The sequence below is a fragment of the Plasmodium brasilianum genome, chromosome 12 (genome assembly GCF_023973825.1).
Source record: "Plasmodium brasilianum strain Bolivian I chromosome 12, whole genome shotgun sequence".
In the NCBI taxonomy this organism is placed as follows: Eukaryota; Apicomplexa; class Aconoidasida; order Haemosporida; family Plasmodiidae; genus Plasmodium; species Plasmodium brasilianum.
Window position 1 is genome coordinate 744,110 of NC_090125.1, and position 22,003 is coordinate 766,112.

A 22,003-nucleotide genomic window follows, 5' to 3' on the forward strand; every position below is an offset into this window, starting at 1 on the left:
TTTTTTTTTTTTTTCTCCTTTCTTTTTTTTTAATGGTGCATTATATTTTTTTCCTTTCTTTTCTCAGCTTAGTATTTTTTATGTTTTTTTATATTTCACATATATTTTATATTTAATTGTTAAAATATTTTTCTTGTTAAATTAGAATAGTAGTTATAAATATGTTTCAAAAATTTAAGACAATTTTTTTAATAAATATTAAAAAATTCTTCAAGAAAAAAAAAACAAAAATTATTATTGGAATATATGAAGTGCCATTTCTTTTTTTTTTTTTTTTTTTTTTTTTTTATAAAATTAATGTAAAGCGTAATTATGAAAAGAGAGAAATGTTTATTTTATAGCTTAAATATAAAGAGATGACAAAATTTTTTTTTTTATAAATTGCATTTAGCTTTTATTTCATTTTAACAAATAGGTAGAATTATGTGAAAATATATATATTTTTATATGTACGTATGCATTTATGCATAAGTGTAATAACAGTAATTCATTGTTCTATCGATTGTACCTTTTATTTTTGCATTTTTCAACAGTTATTACGTCTTCTAAGACATCTTCTGAAGTGACAGCAGTTTTTCCCCCTTCATGATATGCATATAGTATATTTATTTTAAAAAAAGAAACAGAAAAATATATAAATACATTTATATATATATATATAGTTTGATATTTATTATAAATGTGTTTTAATTAATTTTTTTCCCTTGATATTTCCTTTTTGTTTTTTTTTTTTTTGTTTAAATAATTTTCGCATAAATATATATACATAAACAAATAATTATAAGGGTGTGTGCTTACACATTTTATTATATTGTATTATATTATTTCATGATATATATATATAATATATATTTATATATATATTTATATATTTATTTATTTATTTATATTTATGTTTAACATATATTTGTTAAAATTGAGCACATTTTTAAGTGTGATAAATACAAATTTAGAATTTTTTTTTTTTTTATCCTTTTCTACAAAACTGTTGTGCTATTTTTGAAATAGTAGTATAAATTGTAAAGTGATTATTAGGAATTCTTTAAATTTATTAGAACAAACCCTAAAATATAAATATGTAAATATATATATATATATATAACAATGAGTTAAGAGTTTATTCCTACTAATTTTATAATTTATAGTACGGACGTAGACTTATTCTTAGCATGAAACAATTGCTAGTTTCATTTTTCTTTTATAAGGATAAAAAAGAAACATGATCAGAAGTACATAAGTAAAGAATATGCATTTTCTTTAGTTATTACATAATGAGTAGTGAAAGGAGTTAAAAGGAAAGGACAAAAAGGATTTAGTACTGAAAGTCTTAATTTTGTATTGCCTAAATGTAAAAACTAATTTTATATGAAATACTCTAACTACAGAATTTGAGTGTTGTATTCGCCCAAATCACTTAGTTAAATGTTCATAGTAGCTTGTTCTATTCCATTCTATATTGTCTTATCTATTTATTTATTAATTTATTTTATTTATTATATTATTTTTTTGTTTTTTTTTTTTTGGTTGTGTTTTATTGTATATTAGCCTATTCAGCTAACTGTCAAATTATACGACACTCTAGCGTTTCTTATTGAGTTCTACTGACAGTGCTCATCATTTCAGCATTTTAAAAATTGAACATTGATGATTTCTCAAATTGCATATATATCCTCTTTCACTTTTGTGCGTACGTACATATATATGTATATATATACATATGCGTGCGTGTGCTTATGTAAGTATATTTATATGCTTCCGCTCATGTGCACATTAAAAGAATAAAATTTACGACATTTAAAATATAAGTCTTTCTTGGTTTAAGATTTAACTGGGGAATCGTGAAAAAGTGTATTTATTAATGCGAAAATATTCACATATATATGTATTATAAATATTGAGTAAAACAAATATACAATAAAAAAAAAATAATAAATTAATAAATGAAATGGAAAAAATTAAAATTGCTTTTGCATAATATTAAACAGTTTTGCTAAATCGTGGATAGCATGAAAACATGCGGCAAAAATGCGACACAAAAAAAAAAGAAGGGAAAAGAAAAAGTAAAGGGAATGGAAAAGGGGAACACAGAAAGAATAGAAAACGAGAACGCAAAAGGAATGGGAAAAAAAAATATATAAACGTACAAATCTAATTATTTGCTTCATTCCCTTTCAAAGCTCATCCTTCTTCTCCTGTGCATCATTTGTATTTTCCTGAGAATTATTTTGCTCCTCTGCCTCACTTCCTTTTTGCGTATTTGTGTCTGTTTTATTCACGTTGTCATTAACTGCATCTTCTTTATCTTTTTTCTCATTTAGAATTTCATTGTTATTTTCATTATTCTTATCGTTTTCTTTATTTTCTTGTGATGAATTTTGTGTCTTCGTTTCATCCGTATTTTTATTTTCCTCTTTTTTTTCCTTCTTTACTACAGGTTTTTTAATTTTTTCAAGGCTCTTCACTAATGAGTTAATTGATTTAAATTTTAGTTCTACTTCCTTAGCTTTATAATAAGGCGGAGAATAGTTATCTAATTTTTTTTGTTCTTCTTGAGCCTGAATCCACCACGTTATTTCTTTTTCTAATGAATCCCTTACCACATTAATTGTTTGTTCAGCCCATGGTTTTTTTTCATAATATTCCTTAATTTTTTCTTTCATTTCTTTTATTTTTGAATTCGTTTCTTCGATAAGTTTATCTCTTATCTGTAGTTCTTCTGCCCTTTCTTTAACGGGAATATAAATATCTTCTAACTCTCTAATTTTGTTACTTACATTTTCTAATGGTTCATCATTTTCTATATACAACCACTCTTCATATTCTTCCAATTTTTTTAAATATTCATTTCTGATTTCTTCCTTACAAACTTGTTTATACATGTCTTGTTTCATTTTACTTCTACTTTCATATATAAAGGATTCTAGATTATTTTTTTTTTCCGATTTCAAAAAAATATTGATATCATTCTGATCTAGTTTTTTTAAGAATTCCTTCTTTGTCTTTATTTCTTCATATGTTAGAGTCATTGGCTTTATATGCTTAATTTCGTATGTTAATGATACATTATGTTTTACTACTTGTGTTTTGTTCTTTTCTGTTTTATCTGTATCCTTATTTTCTTCACCACCTTGCCGCTGCTGCGACCCTTGCTCCTCGTTCTTTTCGAGGTTTTCTTCGATAATTTCTTCACTGCTGTCCTTATCGTCCTTCCTATCTTCATTTTTATCCTCCTTATCGTCCTTCTTATCTTCATTTTTATCCTCCTTGTCATCCTTCTTACCTTCTTTATTTTCTTTTCCCTCTTCGCTTCCTTCCATTTGCTTCTTCTCCTCGTACATAAGGTGCATGCTTTCCATATTCAGAACACCGAATTTATCAAGATGAAATTTTAGCTTTATTTTTGGAGGATCTAAATTTTCATATTTCTTCTTTGTCCCGTCGTCTAAAGGATTTACAGAATACTGCGTAATCATTTTCCCATTCTCAAAAACCGAAATCTTTAAATTATCTCTATATTTTAATATAACACTTTTTGTAACAGGGTACTTGGAATTGTAGCTAATTAATTCTTTCTGTATATTTTTCTCATCACTAGATTCATTATCCTTAGTTTTAGTACTGTCCTCAAATAATACATGATATTCATTCGAAATAATATCTGTATAGTCTAAATCTTTTAGTCGAAAATTTGCACTATTATAAGCAGCAATGTAAAGAGTACCCATAGTAACAGCTTCATCACTATTCAGATGCATACCTACTTTTAAAGGGTTAAAGAAATTGGTAATTTCATTTAGCACTTTAGGTACTCTCCATCCTGATCCTATTAATTCTAATGCTTCAATGTCTTTTAATTCAAAAGACGCTTTTTTAAGAGCATTATTAATAGGTAGTTTAAAATTCATAATTATGTCATGAATTAAATCTTCAAATTCTTGCCTACTAACACTATCTGTTAAACTTTTATTATTATATAAACTTTCAATAAATATATCAGCTGACTTCTTAGCACTCAATAATAATTTTGCCTTATTTGCAGATATTATTAATTTCCTCATTGCCTTTCTATCATTAATCATAGAAATATTATGTTTCTCTTCAAATCTTTTCCTTAAAAATTCTGCTAATAATACATCTATTTTATTTCCTGAACTATTTTCCAATACCTCACATGCATATACCTTAACACTTCTTGAACGAACTTTGTCCTTCTCCACATTACTAATCGTTGCGATACCTACATTTATATTCTTACTCCCAACATCTAAATACATAGTCAGCTTCGTCGTATTTAATGGCAAATCATGCACATTATGAATAGCTGCAGCTGTTATCCCATTAACTATACTCAACAATTCTAAACCAGCTATTTTTGATGCATTTACTATGGCTTCCTTTTTTCTTTGAGAAAAATTACAAGGTACTGATATAACACAACCAATATTTACATTTAAAGTTCTCTTTGTTTTATAATCTATATTTAAATGAGTGTATGCTAATTTTTTAATATAACCTAATATGTTTGCACTGACCTCTTCAGACGATAAAACCATGTCATTCTTTAATTTTAAGTTAATAGTTCCTCTTTTACTATCAACCACATAATCATATGCAAAATATTTTGAAGCAGGATCCCCATGTTCAAAATCGTAGTTGTTTATGTCACTATAAAACGCTTCATTATTTTCGTCGTAATTTTCAATATTCAAATTTTCTTTATTGTTTTTTAACCAATCAAATATATTATACCCCAAAAAGTTATTACTATTTATTAAGGTTAAATGAGGCTGTTTCGAGCTATAAACTTTTGCCTCTTCATCAAATGTTCTTACCTTGGTAGCAAAAGATATAGCATTTGATATTTTTCTCTTACTCTGATTATTTAATAATATATTAAACCCCTTACCTGGTGATACAATTGATACCTTAATATATTCATTACCAAAATCTATTCCTAATAATGAGGAACTTTTTACAATTATTACATTATTCAGAAATGTTATAACAGATAAACATAAAATAAGTGTACGTTTTATCATCTTTAACTCTTGTTTATAATTGAATTGCTCTCGCTATGCTGTCATATATTGGTCTTGCAAATTTTGTGTTTATTTCATGTAATGTGCATAAATCAAAATGGGAAAGCAAAAAGCATAGTGCTACCGTGTGAACATGTGTACAAAATGGAATAAATAGGCGCCCGCCTGCAGTATTTCGTTTTGACGTGTATACGTTGATTAGTATTCGTTGATGTGTAAACGTAAATGTGTGCGGACGATCTTTTATATGAGAACGAATGTTTATACTTTAAATTAAATTACGTTACAATTTTCTCATTTTTTCCCTCGTAATTTGTCAGCTGACTTTATGCATAATAAAGCTTACGTGTACGTATGTATATATATTTATATATATATATATTTATATATCACTTCAATATTCGGACTGCGCGAACTTGTTATCACAATCTGAAATGAAAAAAATCGTTGCTGTGAGATATTGTTATTCGTTAGAATTATTTGTACATAAATATATTTTTAATATTCTCTCCATTCAAAATTGCTGATTTGTTTATGCATTTTTCTCTCTAATTTTTTTATGAATTTTACTATATTATTTTTTTTTTTATTTTTATGGTTAATTTGGGGCTGTACTAGTTTGGCACTATCACTATATATATATGTACAAAAATACGTTTAGTGCTATATCTTTTTTTTTTTATGGTTAACTTTTAATTTTCTGGTCAAAATTTCTTTTTTTTCGAGGGGAATTTTTTTCAAAAAAACCCTATCTAATGACATTGACTAATTAAAAATTTTTAAATATTTTTTATACTACATATTATATACCCATGTAAACATATGAATATATAAACTCATATTTTTGTATGTATTTATATATGTATATATACTATCATATATAGTGGTTTATAAGTTCAGTAAAATCATGTAAAAAAGATTTTCAGAATAAAAATGAGAATTTATATTACTCCTCACAAAGGGCAATTGGAACACGTTTTAAGAACTTATTATTAGGGTGTTATATTAGAACGTTTTTAAGTTGCTAATCCAGAAATTACAGTTTTAGAGTAATTTTGCTACATTAAACGTCCATATATACATATATGTATATATATACACATTCATCCATGTACAAATTATATATACACACTTGCTAAATTTAGCGCACTTTTAACTGATTCACTGAACGTTATCGTGTTGGGTAAATTTTGAAAATTAAAAATAATAATACGATCAAAAAAAAAAAAAATTAAAATTAAAGCTAAAACTGACCTTATAATTAAAGCTATAAATAATGTTAAAATTAAAATTATAATTGACGTTAAAATTAAAACTAAATGAAGTTAAAATTAAAACTAAAATTGAAGTTTAAATTAAAGCTTAAATTAGAAGAATGAAGATGTACATAAAACAATAATAAAAATTAGATCAAATAAACATACGATGGTACAATTAAAAAAGACACAAGGATGTAAGAACATTCATTTTGTTGTTCAAATGAAAAAAGCTACAATAAAAAAAAAATATATTAAAAAGAGAATAGCATGTATGCCACAAAAAGGGGATTTTCGCCAATCATGTATTTTCCATACCGAAGTTACTGTTTACACGTTTATGCATTTAAGAATGAAATATATTATATATACACAGACACATATCTATTCATATATTCGTATATTCAACAAACACATGGACAAAACTCATACATACCCATACTCATATTCGTGTGAACAATATATACTAAGCAGCAAGGAACAAAAAAAAATGGTACGAAAAGTTACACAAAATGAGGGCCACTCTCAAAAGCGAAAAGGCACATTTTTCAACTGCAGAATAATTATAAAAACTAATTAATTAAGCAAAAACGAAATTTCTTACTATGTATTAATATAACTTGAATGGCAAATGGCACTATAAAATTTTATTCGAATTGCGCTACACAAATGCAAAACAAAAAAATAAAATAATATAAATAAATAATAATAAATGAATAGAAATATACTAATAAATAAATAAATAAATAAATAAATAATAATAAATGAATAGAAATATACTAATAAATAAATAAATAAATAAATAAATAATAATAAATGAACAGAAATATACTAATAAATAAATAATAATAAATGAATAGAAATATACTAATAAATAAATAAATAATAATAAATAAATATAAAAATAAAAAATTATAAAATAATTAAAAAAGAAAAAAAAAAAAAAAAAAGGGGCTTTATTTTACTTTTCCACGAATTATCGTTTAATGGCTCTAAAACAGCTTGGCACTCATATATGCACGTCGAGGCGCTATTTATCCTGAGTAAGTTTTTCATACTTACCTCCTACGAAAACCTTGGGCAACAAAAATTCCTTATCAAAACTATTTTGAACAATCTTGGATTTGTCTGTTGATCTTCTTTCTTGCTTACAAGCTTCTTCATTCTGCTGCATCAACCTTTGCTGCTCTAATGCTTTTTCATCACCACAACCCCATGCCTCCACTTCGTTTATGGAAAGTTTGTACAAAAAGGTGTCTTCATCGCCTTCATCATCATCATTTTCCTCATAATGGATATACTGATTATCATTCGAATTATTTTTGTTCTTGTGTTCTTTTACTTTATTATTATCCCTTTCATAATGTGGGAAATATAAGTGCCCGCTTTTATAAGTATAATCAGATTGAGTACAATAAGAGTCTTTAAATTCATCACTCAAAAATAGTCTGAAGCATTCAGTTCTTCCTCCAAAACCTAACCCCTTAGGGTAAAAGGAATTTTTACTATTCAAATAAACATAATTTGTTCCGAATTGATTTGTTCTTATTATTCTAAAAACTGGTGAAGCTGAAAATAAAAAGTCATTTGAGGATCCATGAAATAAATGAGAATCCTTTAGAGCAGTGGTACAAACTGCACCTAATATTTGATTGTCACTTGTTTTTATTACAATTATTATAGGGGCTTCATAATAAAAAAGGCAGCTCATAAATCTATTAAAACTTGTACCTTCTTTCCAAGAAGCATATAATCTATACCATTCATTATTCATAAAACATGGCGAACATTGTCTTAGGGTAAAAACTACTTCATCTGTTAATATTTTACTTGTTTTATTTAAAAATAATCCTCTCCATCCACTGGATGAATTCTGAATTTCGACAATTGAAGATGATTTTTCATATTTCTCTTCTATCTTTTTAGGGTTGTTCTTATTTTCTTGTTTTTTTATTTCATTCATTTTCATGTTAGTATATATCGTATGTATTAGATCTATACTGTTCATGCATAAGTCATTAATATTTTCCAAGCCGTTCTCTTCCTCCGACCTGTTTTCTTCACCAGTGTTAATGTAACTCTTACCATTACTGCTATTATTATTGTTATTACTATTACTAATACCACTGTTACTTTTTTTCTTTTTCTTTTTTTTTTCCTCTGTTATTATATTTTCGCAATTCATGAAATGCTTCAGTGTTGCGTTAGAATAATTACTACACAAACTTATAAATGTGGTATTAATATATTCAACCACTAGTGAATATATAGTATTTTTATTATTATCTATGGAATTTACAAATAATCTAAAACCCATAATTATATTTCTAAAATCTAAATTTGTTTCTAATGAACAAAAAAGTTCATTAAAAAAGTAGGCTAAGTCCCAACTATTTTTTCTATTATTTAAATTCGTAACATCATATGGACTAGTTGAGTATTTTTTTAATGGTATATTATTCTTTTCAGGTATTTGACTTTTATTAGCTAGTTTGAATAATATATTATTTGGATATAATAAATATAATTGTTCAATATACATATATGTAAAAAGATGATGTAAGGCTTCTTCTACTGATATTAAATCTTTCATAATATAATTTTTTGGATACTGATTTTTCAAAATATTTTTTTCTAAAAAGAAAATATTATCCTTTATAAATTTATAATTTCTTTCCTTTTTTTTATTTTTATTTATTACATTCACATTTGAATCGGAAAACACAAATTTAAAAGAATTGCGGTTTCTTCCTAATTCATCCTCATCTTCACTTGTAGTATTAATATTGTTATTATATTTATTACCCCTATCATTATCACCATTATTGCCATAATTATTATTACTGTAAATATTGTTAACATTATTGTCATTACTGTTATTATCATTGCAGTTGAGGAAGGAAGCATGTATGTCCTCTTTTTTATCACTCCCCTTTGTACGTTCCATGGTGCTTAAGTTTTCCGTGTTGCCCTCATTTTCCTCCTCCAATTTAAATTTGGTTAATGTGTTATTCGGGCAATCATCATTTGGATTACCATCATTTAGATTGGCATAATTCGGATTAGAATCACTCGGATTAGAATCACTCAGATTACCATCATTCGGGTTTCCATCATTAAGGTTACAATATATCTCTCTACCACCATTCATGTTACCACTATTCACGTTAGCATTATTCGGGTTACTACCATGTGATATACTATATCTTAAAAAGCTCATAAACAAAATTTTTATAAGTATCCGACTTTTTACACTGTTAATATATGACAATATATTAATTATGTCTTGAAGGGATATTTCATTATTCACTTTTTTACTACTTTTATTAAACAGAACATTTAAAGCATAATTAAACCCATAATGATTACTCTTTGTTTCCTTATGTCGACACTTTTTTCTTAGTACTTCATGAAATGAAGGCAATACTAGGGCAATATATGGTCTCAATATATAAGGATATACATATATAAAATCTAACGTGCTAATTTTTTCATTTGCTTCTTTTTTATTTAAATTAAATTTTTTTCTTATCATTTCTACATCCTCTTCCCTCAAATTTCCATAATTTAATGTATGTTTTGAGTGTCCTTCCCCCATCCTTTCAATGCTTTTTTTTTTTCAAAATAAAAAAATAATATTAATAAATTTCTTACATGTCAATATAAGTATGAAATAAATATGTACAGCATACGTACATACAGCCTAAATGTACAAGAAATATATCAATAAAAATGAAAACGTATAATTATACCTAAGTACATGTATATAAATACGTACAAATAAATAAATAAATATAAATATAAATATAAATATAAATATAAATATAAATATAAATATAAATATAAATATAAATATAAATATAAATATATAAATATATATAATATATAATATATATAATATATATATATATATATATATATATATATATATATATATATATATATATATATATATATATATATATATATATGTATGTAAATGTATATATTAATGAATATAAAAAAATATATATAAATATAAATGTATATATAGATATATACGTATATATAGATACATGTATATATATAAAAGTATATATAAATAATGTATATATATAAAAGTACATATAAATAATGTATATATATAAAAGTACATATAAATAATGTATATATATAAAAGTACATATAAATAATATATATATATATATATAAGTATATATAAATATTGTATATATAAAAGTATATATAAATATTGTATAAATATAAAAGTACATATAAATAATGCATACATACATTAACTTATTGTTCGTTAAGCCAATTTAATTCCTCTTTAAATATGTAGATGGAAAATTTTAATTGAAAATATAAGTCCTTTCGTTTAATAAAAAATATATACAGGGTTTTCCCTTCTGCATTTCATTAAAAACCCATATAACATTTTGTTTATTTGGATTTGTTTACATAATGTTAAAATTTTCTTCTTTTCTTCTTTAATGTTGCGGGTGCTGGCACGTATAAATTAATACATACTTGTTTGCATTTATATATATATATAATGCAATATTATGCTTCCCATCCATTTTTTTTTAATTTTGGAAAATAATATTACGAAAAAAATTTAACAATAACATAAGCATCGTAAGTTTTTGAAGAAAGTGTTTTCCTGTAGTAAACTGCAAAAAAGCACATATACCAGTATTAATGTATATATATATATTTTTCCGCCGTATTTTTTTTTTTTTTTTTTTTTTTGGTTAAAGGAAAGAAATAAATAGTTATGTGTTAATATTTGTATAATTTCAGCCCTTTTTTTTTTTTTTTTTTGCTTTTTTGTGAAAAAATGGAAAAATGATTCACGTTTTAAAAAAAATAAATGTACTTGGCACAACTGCGCGTGAAGCATCACTGTTAATTTTTCCCCTTTGAATTATATGGCAGTAAAAACATGTAAATTTAATATACACCTAAACATATATGTATATATATACGGGCATGTATTTTCTATAATTTAAAGATCTTTTACGTGTAGCATGGCATCACATTGTACGGGATTATAAGAGTTAAAAGAAGAGACGTACATATTGGTGGAAGTGTATATATATTAATATGTACGTATTCATATGTACATATTCATGCTTACGTATTCGTGCATACGTATTCTTTTGTACAAATTCATGCTTACATATTCGTGCGTACGTATTCATATGTACATATTCGTGCGTACATATTGATGTATAAATATACACCCATATACCGTACAAGTGTAACGCATGCTCCTTATGTACTGTAAAAAAAGGCTTAATACTCGCCGTTTACAGGTCAATATTTGTGGTCAACAAATGGAAGTGCGCAAACTTGGGCAAGTGCAAATTTATGCGCAGATCTACTTCTTAGTATTTTATATTTTTTCTTTTTCGAAAATTCTTGAGGAATGTCAGTAGGTATAGAAATAAGAATTTTTTCGTTGTTTTTTGCAAACTCTCTTTTAATATATCCCTGAGCTATTCGTTTTTTATATACTGGGCTCCAAGTGCAAGAGGTAATATGACCAATCGGTTCTTTATATGGATAAGAAAATATTTTGCATGTTTTAAAAATTAATTCGTTCGATATAATACCAACTCGTAAAAATTTTGATTTCCTACTGTACTCTTTCAATAAATTTTGAAACCCAAAAATGTTTCGTTCTTTTAATTTTTTATATTTTAATGTCCATGCTAAGGAGGCAGTAATAGGAGTAGTATTTTTAAAAATATCGATTCCATATAAGGGAAAACCGGATTCCATCCTTAATATATCTAAAGCATATGCACCAGCTAATTTTACCTTTGTATGATTTAAAAACAACTGTACATAGATATCACTTATATTATTATCTACAATAAATTCATATCCGTCTTCTCCTGTATCGCCTGTTCTAATACAAATAATTTCGTAGTTGTTAATAAGACCATCATCATTTGGATTGCATGTAGCATTATTCACTATAAGATTATTATTTTTCCTTACTTTAAATTTTTTAAAACTCATATATGGAATTTTAAAAAATTCAGTTTCATTCTGTTCCCTATTAAAGTAAAGGATATTATTATATTTGTTACTTCTATTCATTATAATAACATTTTTTAGGTATGCCAAAATTTTGTCTCTATTATTCCAATCATAATATTCTAAAACGTCATTGAAAACTAGAGTAGCTAAGGGACCTTGCAAAGATAATACTCTTTTATTATTATATACTTCTATATGTATATCCAAGCCACTATCTTTACAAAATAAAATATAATCACTTAAAAATTCGTATACCCCTTTTTTATAATACCCAGATGTAATTAATGTTATTTCATTTTCCCCTTTTAGTACATAGCCTATATCTATAATATACGCTTTATTGTCTAATATACATGTGTAACAAACATCGTCTTTTTTCATATCTTTTATTATATCGCAAGAAATGAAATGATTGCATATGTAAAAACAGTCATTACCTGTTAACTTTATTATAAGTTGATATGATTTATCAAATAAGCTACAATTATATCTAGTATGAAAATATTCGCTTATTGTTCCGTCACCAAATTTTGAAGGCACAATACAATTATTATATAAAATGAAACATGCATTCTTATTACAAAAAAATGAACCCAGTCTTCTATTCCTGTCTACAGTGTTTAATGTGCTGAACACGTCTAAACAACTAATGTCCAAATCATCTTCATCATTTGCATAGTTAAAAATGTCTTCAATGTGTACTTTTTTCATATCACATTCCATTGTGTTCTCTTCCATATTTTCCTTCACATGATTGAAGTCATTGTGTTTTACAATTGTGTCAAATGTGGGCATCGTTTTGTTCTCGCGTGCCTCTTTTTTTGCTCTATTGTTTTCAATACATTCATTGTATCTTTTCTCCGTAGCACTTGAAGTATTCCTCGTTTTGTTTGAACTACTTTGTATGTTATTGTTCGTCTTTTCATCCAGTGCATCGGAGGTTACATCTCTATATGCAGAATTGTTAATACACACCCCTGGAAATTGACTATTCCAAAAAAGTTCGTCTTCTTCATTTATTCCTTCCATCTGACTCAATTGACTCATTTTCCCCATTCTGCTGTCATTATTAAAGGTGGCACCTTTTTCGGCTTTTTTCTTCCTTTTATGCTGACCTTTTAAATAAGCAGGAGCCTTCGGGTAGCTATTCAAGTTATCGTTTTCATGCACGCTGTTTATGTTATTATACTCATTTGCCAAATAATTTATATGCGTATTGACAAAATGTTCTGGGTGTTCAATCTTATGAATTATTTCTTTTTTTTTATCAATGAAACCTTCACATATTGAAAAGAGGTTAAAACTGGGTGATATGTTTTCACTGAAAGAGTCGTCGTTACTTCTGACATTTCGAGGTATCCCCTCCACATCCGTTACACCACAGTAATCATTACTACTACTGCCGCTACTTCTATCACTACTCCTACTGTTGTTATCACTATAATTCCCTATGCGCAAATTTCCGCCACTAGTAAACTCTTTTCTTATTTTTATAAGTTGATTTATACAATCCCTTTCTTCTGCGCTCACTTCTTCTTTTATCTTTTCTTCATACATAAAATTACTTCCACTATTTTTTGTTACCTCCTTTAAGGGGTTATTGATCCACCCACCCCTACTTCCTCTTTTAATCTTCGAATATTTTGGTATAATATTCGGGTTGTGTTTATATCTTTCTTCATAAAACTTATCCCGCTGCTTTTGCCTTTTTCTTGTTACTGCTCCATATGTTCCGAACTTTTTTTTACTGTCCCAAGTTAATATTTTATTACATTGGATGACAAAAAAGCTCGAAAAACCTTTTATTTTGCAGTAGCATATTTCATTCGAAAAAAAAGATAAACCTTTTTGCATCTCAAAAAAAGTTCACAAAAATGGTATGAGAGGAGTATCAATGAGACTTATATCCGCGAAGGCATATTGAGTTAGAGTGGGCAAGCGTATGGGAATGTGTATACCTATATTTATATGCCTATGTATTCACCCGTTTATGTATGTACATAAATATGTATATGTATGTATGCATGAGACTATACATGTGCAGCTGAAGCTCACTAAGACTTCTCTATATATCTCTAGAGTTTATTCACACCTACATTGCACCTCTATCGCTTTACCACGTATTGATAAGAATTCTCATTTTTTTACTTTATAAAAACGTCGTATAATAATTCTTAATAAATTTTCTTGAATTGCTAATAATATCCCCCATTATAAAAGCCCATCTACCCAATTTTATGAAAAAGAAATATTTAAAGGTCCCCACTTAATCATTAAATCAGGGAAAAAAAAAAAATAATAAATAAATAAATAACTCTACAATGACGAAAAATTTTTTAAATGGTTATATAAAAAAACAGGCCTAATTTCTTATAACACAAGATGTTCATTTAATTGTAATTGTATCCATCCATTTGTCATATATATCTCATTATTACATATCCTTTTCTTTTCATAAGTAGAAAAACTATTTGACAAAGAGATGGGTTACATTTATCTATGAAAAAAATATAAGCGTATAAAAATTGTAGCAGGCGATATAGAATCTCGAAATTTCGCCAGTTACAATTTTGAATTATTTCTTTTCGTTTTAGCCTCTTCAATTTTTAAATTATAAAATCTGTTAAAAATATATTCATCCTATGAAGTAGTTGAATTTGTTAAAATGTTTTTAAATATATAAATTATTTCATACATATGGGAACAAAAAAAAAAAAAAAAAAAAAAAAAAAAAAAAAAAATACGCGCTTACATACATGCATATACACATACATGTGTACATATACACATACATACGTACATATACACATACATACGTACATATACACATACATACGTACATATACACATACATACGTACATATACACATACATATACACATACATACGTACATATACATACGTACATACACACATACATACGTACATATACACATACATACGTACATATACACATACATACGTACATATACACATACATACGTACATATACACATACATACGTACATATACACATACATACGTACATATACACATACATACGTACATATACACATACATACGTACATATACACATACATACGTACATATACACATACATACGTACATATACACATACATACGTACATATACACATACATACGTACATATACACATACATACGTACATATACACATACATACGTACATATACACATCTGTATATATATATATATATCTATATATGTGCGCACATTTTACAACCGTACACATGTGTCAAAATAATAAAGCGAAATGTAAAATTTAAAATAAATTTTCGCATGAATTATATTTTTCAGGGTTGTCTTATTGAAAAATTTTATCACTTATAATGGAAGCAAACAAACAAAAAAAAAAAAAAAAATATTAAGGAACAAAATGTAATAAGTTTATCTATGTATGTACATATGTGTTTTTATGTATGCGCACGCAAATGTGACACACAAAAGTAAAGGATACTCCCCGTTATGGGAGTTACTAAACGTTAAAGGGAAAACAAGTTGACTGAAAATATGCCCCCTGAATATCGATAAATCTTCAGGAGTAACCCACTTCGTAATCTTTGATGTTTCACATTAGACCTCTTTTATTCTGCAATTTCGCACCTTTTAACAGTGTTAAAAATATATGGTCATTTTTTTTTTTTTTTTTTCAAAATAAATGAGAAAGAATATTGTCCTGAACAAATTCTGTGTTTTTGTACAATTTCCATGTTCTGTCAAAAGAAGTGGAGGATATAAATTTACCATCAGGGGATATGTCAACATTTCTTACTTTATTTTCATTATTATATAAAATTTTAGTGCAATAAAAATTTACAGAGTCCCATATTTTAATAAAAGTGTCAAAAGAACATGATGTTATGTATCTACCATATGTTGGTTCAAAAATTGCATCTGTGACAATTTTGTTGTGCGCTAGTATATTACAAGAAATTTTAAAATTTCTCAAGTCAAATATTTTAATAGTGTTATCCGAAGAACACGTACAAAACATATTTGGCATAAATGGATTAAAATTAATATTCATAATACAGTTATTATGAACTGCTTGTTTTTTATCTATATTTCTTCCTGTTCTAATATCCCATAACATTAATCCGCCTTTTGAATCTCCTGATAAATATAAATTTCCATAAGGATTAAATGTAGCAGTATATACTATAGCATTGTGCCCTTCTTGATAAAATAATTCCTTTTGAGTTTCTATATCAAAAAATTTTATTGTTTCATCTTCTGAACATGTTAATACATATTTGTTCAAAGGATGAAAACATATCTTATTTATTCTGTCTTCATGAGCTTTTACTTTACATAGCAAATATTTGTTGCCTTTGGCATTTTTGTCATCCACCTCCTGTTCATTTTCATCTTCTATATTATATTCATCCTTATTCCCATTCTGTTTACTAGCCTGCTTCTTAAGCTCTCCACAATTCGTCTTCACTTCATGACCATTTTTTTCAAAAATTTTGGTGTGATCTCCTTTCCTTTCATCTGTATCATCTATTTCAGTGTTATTTTTTCTAATTCTTTTTTTATTTCCTTCAAAATAGCTTTTATGTGTAATATTATAATCGTTTATGTCTTCACCTGGAAAAGGCCTCCATATACAAAAGGTTTTATCTGATGAGCAGGAAGCTAGCAATAAATCTTTTTTCCTTATATCTGTATAATTTAATGTATTATAGTAAGAATAATTATTGGGGTAGTTCCACTCTATGCAGTTTATCTTATCATCATGACCTTTTTTAAGAGTTTTTACAATATTATAATTATCATTTTTGTAATTAAATATATTAATATATGTGTTATAACTACTTACTGCAAAAACGCTGTTATCAGGGGAAAATTTTCCCATGGTTAATGGTCTGTCATCACCTAACTGTGAAATATATAAATCGAATTCATTTTTCATATGTTCATTATAAGAAATAATATAATTTTCATAATCTTCTTTTTGATATTTGTTTTGAAAATTATTTATCATTTCTTTGTATAAAAATATTCTAGGTAATGTTTTTAGCGTTATATCTAGACGTGAGAATTTGAGCTCTTCTGAACTTTCTGTATAAAACTTCTCCTTTAATTTATCCCTAGAATCAATTCCCTTTCCTTCTATACTTTGTTCTTTTAATCTTTTTTTTACTAATTCATCTTCTAGTTGTTTTATTTTTATATATTCAGGAGAATCTACATCACATAAACTACTAAAATCAATATAATATTTTTTTAAGATATTCTTGAATTCTTCAACTTCTTCTTCATTTTCATTATTTTTTTTTATTATCAGTTTATCATATTTTGTGACTAAAACAGTTTTTAATCTTTTCCTCTTATCATAACTGTCCTCACCAAATAAACAAATAGGTTCCTTTAATAACCTTAAAACATTTTTTACATCTATATCTTTTGTTGGAATACCTAAGCTAACTTTTCTTATCTTATTTTTTATATCAAATTCTTCCAATATATTGTCCTTACTAATTTGACTGCTGTTCAACTCACTCTTTCTTAATTTTAGGCTTTCATGTAATTTTGAATCACTAAGGACATCGCTGATTTTCATTTTGTCGACTCCTCAGACGGGTAAACATGCGTTCGCCCAAGCGTACATGTACTTTTGCATATATATATGAATACTACGCATATAGATATGTGTACTACGAATATGGATATGTGTACTACGAATATGGATATGTGTACTACGAATATGGATATGTGTACTACGAATACGGATATGTGTACTACGAATATGGATATGTGTACTACGAATACAGTTACGTGTACTACGAATACAGTTACGTGTACTACGAATACAGTTACGTGTACTACGAATACAGTTACGTGTACTACGAATACAGTTACGTGTACTACGAATACAGTTACGTGTACTACGAATACAGTTACGTGTACTACGAATACAGTTACGTGTACTACGAATACAGTTACGTGTACTACAAATACAGTTACGTGTACTACAAATACAGTTACGTGTACTACGAATACAGTTACGTGTACTACGAATATAGATACGTATACTACGAATATGTATATATATATATATATGGAAAGTGCGTAAGTGTCAAAGTATATATATGCTCTGATACACAATATGCGTATGTACTTATTCATGTTCAAACATACTTGCGCACATATACATTCCAGGTAACAACAAAATTATGAAGAATTATGATTTGTCATGAGCTATCAAAAAGTATTATTAGGAATTCTAAATTTTCGTTTAAGTTAACATCTTTCTTCCTTTTTTTTATTCTTCTTGAGTTCATATTATAATATTATGAAATATATGTAATTCATAAGGAACTTCAGAACATTAATAAAACCAAAAAAAAAAAAAAAAAAATGATTCAAACAAATATGGGTAGTATTTCATTTAAAAAAAAAAATTTTTGTAGGTGGCGGGAAATAATTATTGCAAACAGTAAAATGAGTATTTTTCAAAATATATTACATTATTACTACATATACGTACATATACATATATACATAGGTATATGTATATATATGCCCGCTTAAACGTAAAATATCTAGCCCATATTTAAAAAAAAAAGAAAAAAGAGAAAAAAATAAATGAAAAACAAATATGATGAAGGTAAATTTTAAGTTAAATTGAAATTTTAAGTTGAAGTTGAAAAATGAAGTTGAAAATTGAAGTTGAAAATTGAAGTTGAAAAATGAAGTTGAAAATTGAAGTTGAAAATTGAAGTTGAAAATTGAAGTTGAAAATCGAAGTTGAAAATTGAAGTTGAAAATTGAAAGTGAGGGTAATGATGTAAATTTGTATAAATTGACACACAGCGTGAGGAAATAATATTTCGAAAGTTGACATAGTTTTAAAAAGTCATATTATACCGGCACAAGGATGTATTATTTATACTTCTGAAAAAGATCGTATTATGAATTCCATTTGTAATATATATATATAAGCTATATCTCCTAGTATAATTATTCAAAAAAAAGGAAAAATAGCTACTTTCCTTTTTTTTTTTTTTGTTTATGCTGTTTTTTAAATGTTTGTAATATATATTATTTTGTGGAATACTTATGTACATAATACATACATACATACAATTATAAGACATTATACAGGTATGATTTTAGAAAATGTTTTGGAGTTATTGTATTTATTGCAAAAATGCATACATATATACCTATTATCATGTATATGTATATATATATATATATGCAGAGGTGTCTATGATGCTCTTTTAAGTGTTATATATATTCCTACTAATTTCTTCGGCCATGTGTATACAAGTTACTTTAATTTTAAAATAATAAAATTTTAAGATTTTTTTTTTTTTATTTAAATTTCTGTATTAGGAATTTTTTTTTTTTTTTCCCTTTTAATAATATATCTTCTACAATATTGACGTAAAGGAAAAAAAAAAAAAAATGGAAAAGTGTCTGGAAAGATTATTAAAAAATAATTACTATAAAAAAGAGGAAGAAAACATTATGATAACAAAGCAGGTAAGATATTAACATTTCCTAAATGAATGATAACTATTTTTTCGCTATTTTAATCTTGTTTTTAATTGTTAGACGGGTTTTACGAATATTCATCTTAGTTATTATTATAACCCTTATTAATAGTAGTATTTTTTTTTTTTTTCTTTTTTTTTGTTGTTATACCAACAGTTATGTATTAATTTCACGAATACATTATGTATGAAATGATAAACAACATTTTTTTCAAAATACAAATGCTTGTTACAGTAACATTTGCATAATAAAAGGCGATCATCTATATGTGTTTATATATGCACACTCGTTTCCATTTATGTATGTATGTATGTTTCCATTTAAGTATGTGTGAATATACGTATAAGTGTAGCAAAGGAATACATTTCAACGAATATTTGTGCAGATGATTGATGTTTAAAAATGTATTGTGTGTTTATAATATCATTAATGTAAAAAACAAAAATACGCACTTGTACACACACCATTTCGTTAGTTTGACATTAAAAGTTGGTCATATTAGAACGACTAGCAAGTTTAAAACGTGTTGTAATTGTATGTTTTTTCCTCTTGTTTCATCATTTTATTTTTTTTTATTTTATTATTATTTTAATTTTATTTTATTTGTTTTTTTTATTTATTTATTTTTTTTTTTATTTTTTTATTTTATTCTTTTTTTTATTTTAATTTTTTATTTTTTTTTTTTTTTCCGTTTTTACAACTTTTTTCCCCTTTTTTTTCGTGGTTTAAAAAAAAAAAAAGAATACTTGAAAATTATTTATTTCGAAAAATTCAGTGCAAACATAATAAATTATAAATTTGTCACAACTTCATAGAAGTGAAAATAAACCAACTTACATTTTGAAGGCAGTTGAATGTACAATTTGATGCCTTGAGAAAAAAGCACAGAATAAAAAAAAAAAAAAAAAAAAAAAAAAGAATACGCATTATATACTTAAATAAAACTTTTAATTCTTTATTATCGAAACGGCTAATCGTGCTATTAATGAAAGCATATATTTATCATTACAAGTGTAAGAGAAAATGTAAATTTGTCTGCATACATTTTCTGTAAGAAAGAGCAAATTATATAGAAGGAAATTGGCAGATTTGTACGCAGAAGTGTAGTATACACATATGCACGCATAGATGCATAAACGCATTCCCGTAAACACTCATATAAGGCCAAAGAAAGACAGTTTTTTTCCCGGAAAAAAATATATTTACAAAATTGACATTCTTCCCCTTAAGGCGCATTAAATGGGTACAAATAAAAACAAAAACAAAAACTACAAGTAATTATAAGGAAGGGTATTTGGAAGAATGTTTCAAAAATTTGTATCCGACATACTAAATAAAATTTTGGGTAATTTTATTTATGGGTTAGATGAAGAGAAAATCGGTTTAAGTGATTTATTAAGTGGAAAACTAGAATTAACGAACATACATTTTAAACAGTCTATTATTGATTTAATTGATATACCATGTAGATTAAATTTTGGATGTGTAGGATATTTTAAAATTAATTTACCCATATTTTATTTTATGAAAAATCCTATAAATGTATATATAGAAGATGTTATAATAGTCCTTTCTACTATTCCTTCTAAATATTTCGATGACAAGTTATATAAAGAAAAATATATAGAAAACAAAAAGAATTATTTGTTATCCTCTGAATATAGAGCTATTGTTTGTTCTATAGAAGGGGGAGTAATATGGCAAATGATTTTATCCTTAATAAATAATATAAATATATCAATAAAAAATGTTCATATAAGAATAGAAGATTTTTCAAGTAACCCATCGAACTGCTTCGCATTCGGCATAAATATAGAAGAGGTTTTTTTAAGTCTCCCCAAAGAAGGTCTACCGTTTAAAAGAGATGGGTACTATACAAAAAAAAATGAACTTGTTAATAATACTATGATAAATATGATTACAGTTAAAAAATTAGGATTTTATATGGATTACTTAGATATGAAAAAGCTGATAAATAGAAAATATTTTGCACAAAGAAATAATCCATTTGTTAAAAACTTGCACCAATATAATAATACAGACCATGAAGAAAGAAATAATGTTACAAAAAAGAAGGGGAAAAAAAAGAAAAAAAAAAACATATCCATAAATTATTTCTAAAAAAGGGAAAAAATGTAAAATCCAATGAAGAA

The 22,003-nt window shown here is 26.0% G+C and overlaps 5 protein-coding genes across 5 annotated transcripts; 1 reads left to right on the forward strand and 4 right to left on the reverse strand.

Moving 5' to 3' along the window:
- Positions 1 to 2,171: 2,171 nt before the first annotated feature.
- MKS88_004145 (endoplasmic reticulum chaperone GRP170) lies at positions 2,172 to 5,039 on the reverse strand (the record flags this gene model as incomplete). The annotated part of the gene is made up of 1 exon (XM_067217297.1): positions 2,172 to 5,039. The coding sequence occupies one exon, from the start codon at positions 5,037 to 5,039 to the stop codon at positions 2,172 to 2,174; it is 2,868 nt and encodes a 955-aa protein (XP_067071739.1).
- A 2,286-nt stretch (positions 5,040 to 7,325) lies between these two features.
- On the reverse strand, positions 7,326 to 9,893 carry MKS88_004146 (TLD domain-containing protein; the record flags this gene model as incomplete). The annotated part of the gene is made up of 1 exon (XM_067217298.1): positions 7,326 to 9,893. The coding sequence occupies one exon, from the start codon at positions 9,891 to 9,893 to the stop codon at positions 7,326 to 7,328; it is 2,568 nt and encodes an 855-aa protein (XP_067071740.1).
- Positions 9,894 to 11,593: 1,700 nt separating this feature from the next.
- On the reverse strand, positions 11,594 to 14,179 carry MKS88_004147 (aminomethyltransferase; the record flags this gene model as incomplete). Its single annotated transcript, XM_067217299.1, has 1 exon — positions 11,594 to 14,179. One exon carries the CDS (start codon positions 14,177 to 14,179, stop codon positions 11,594 to 11,596), a length of 2,586 nt encoding a protein of 861 aa, XP_067071741.1.
- A 1,814-nt stretch (positions 14,180 to 15,993) lies between these two features.
- MKS88_004148 (U4/U6 small nuclear ribonucleoprotein PRP4) lies at positions 15,994 to 17,910 on the reverse strand (the record flags this gene model as incomplete). Its single annotated transcript, XM_067217300.1, has 1 exon — positions 15,994 to 17,910. The coding sequence occupies one exon, from the start codon at positions 17,908 to 17,910 to the stop codon at positions 15,994 to 15,996; it is 1,917 nt and encodes a 638-aa protein (XP_067071742.1).
- Positions 17,911 to 21,152: 3,242 nt separating this feature from the next.
- On the forward strand, positions 21,153 to 21,971 carry MKS88_004149 (uncharacterized protein; the record flags this gene model as incomplete). The annotated part of the gene is made up of 1 exon (XM_067217301.1): positions 21,153 to 21,971. One exon carries the CDS (start codon positions 21,153 to 21,155, stop codon positions 21,969 to 21,971), a length of 819 nt encoding a protein of 272 aa, XP_067071743.1.
- Between the last annotated feature and the right edge of the window lie 32 nt (positions 21,972 to 22,003).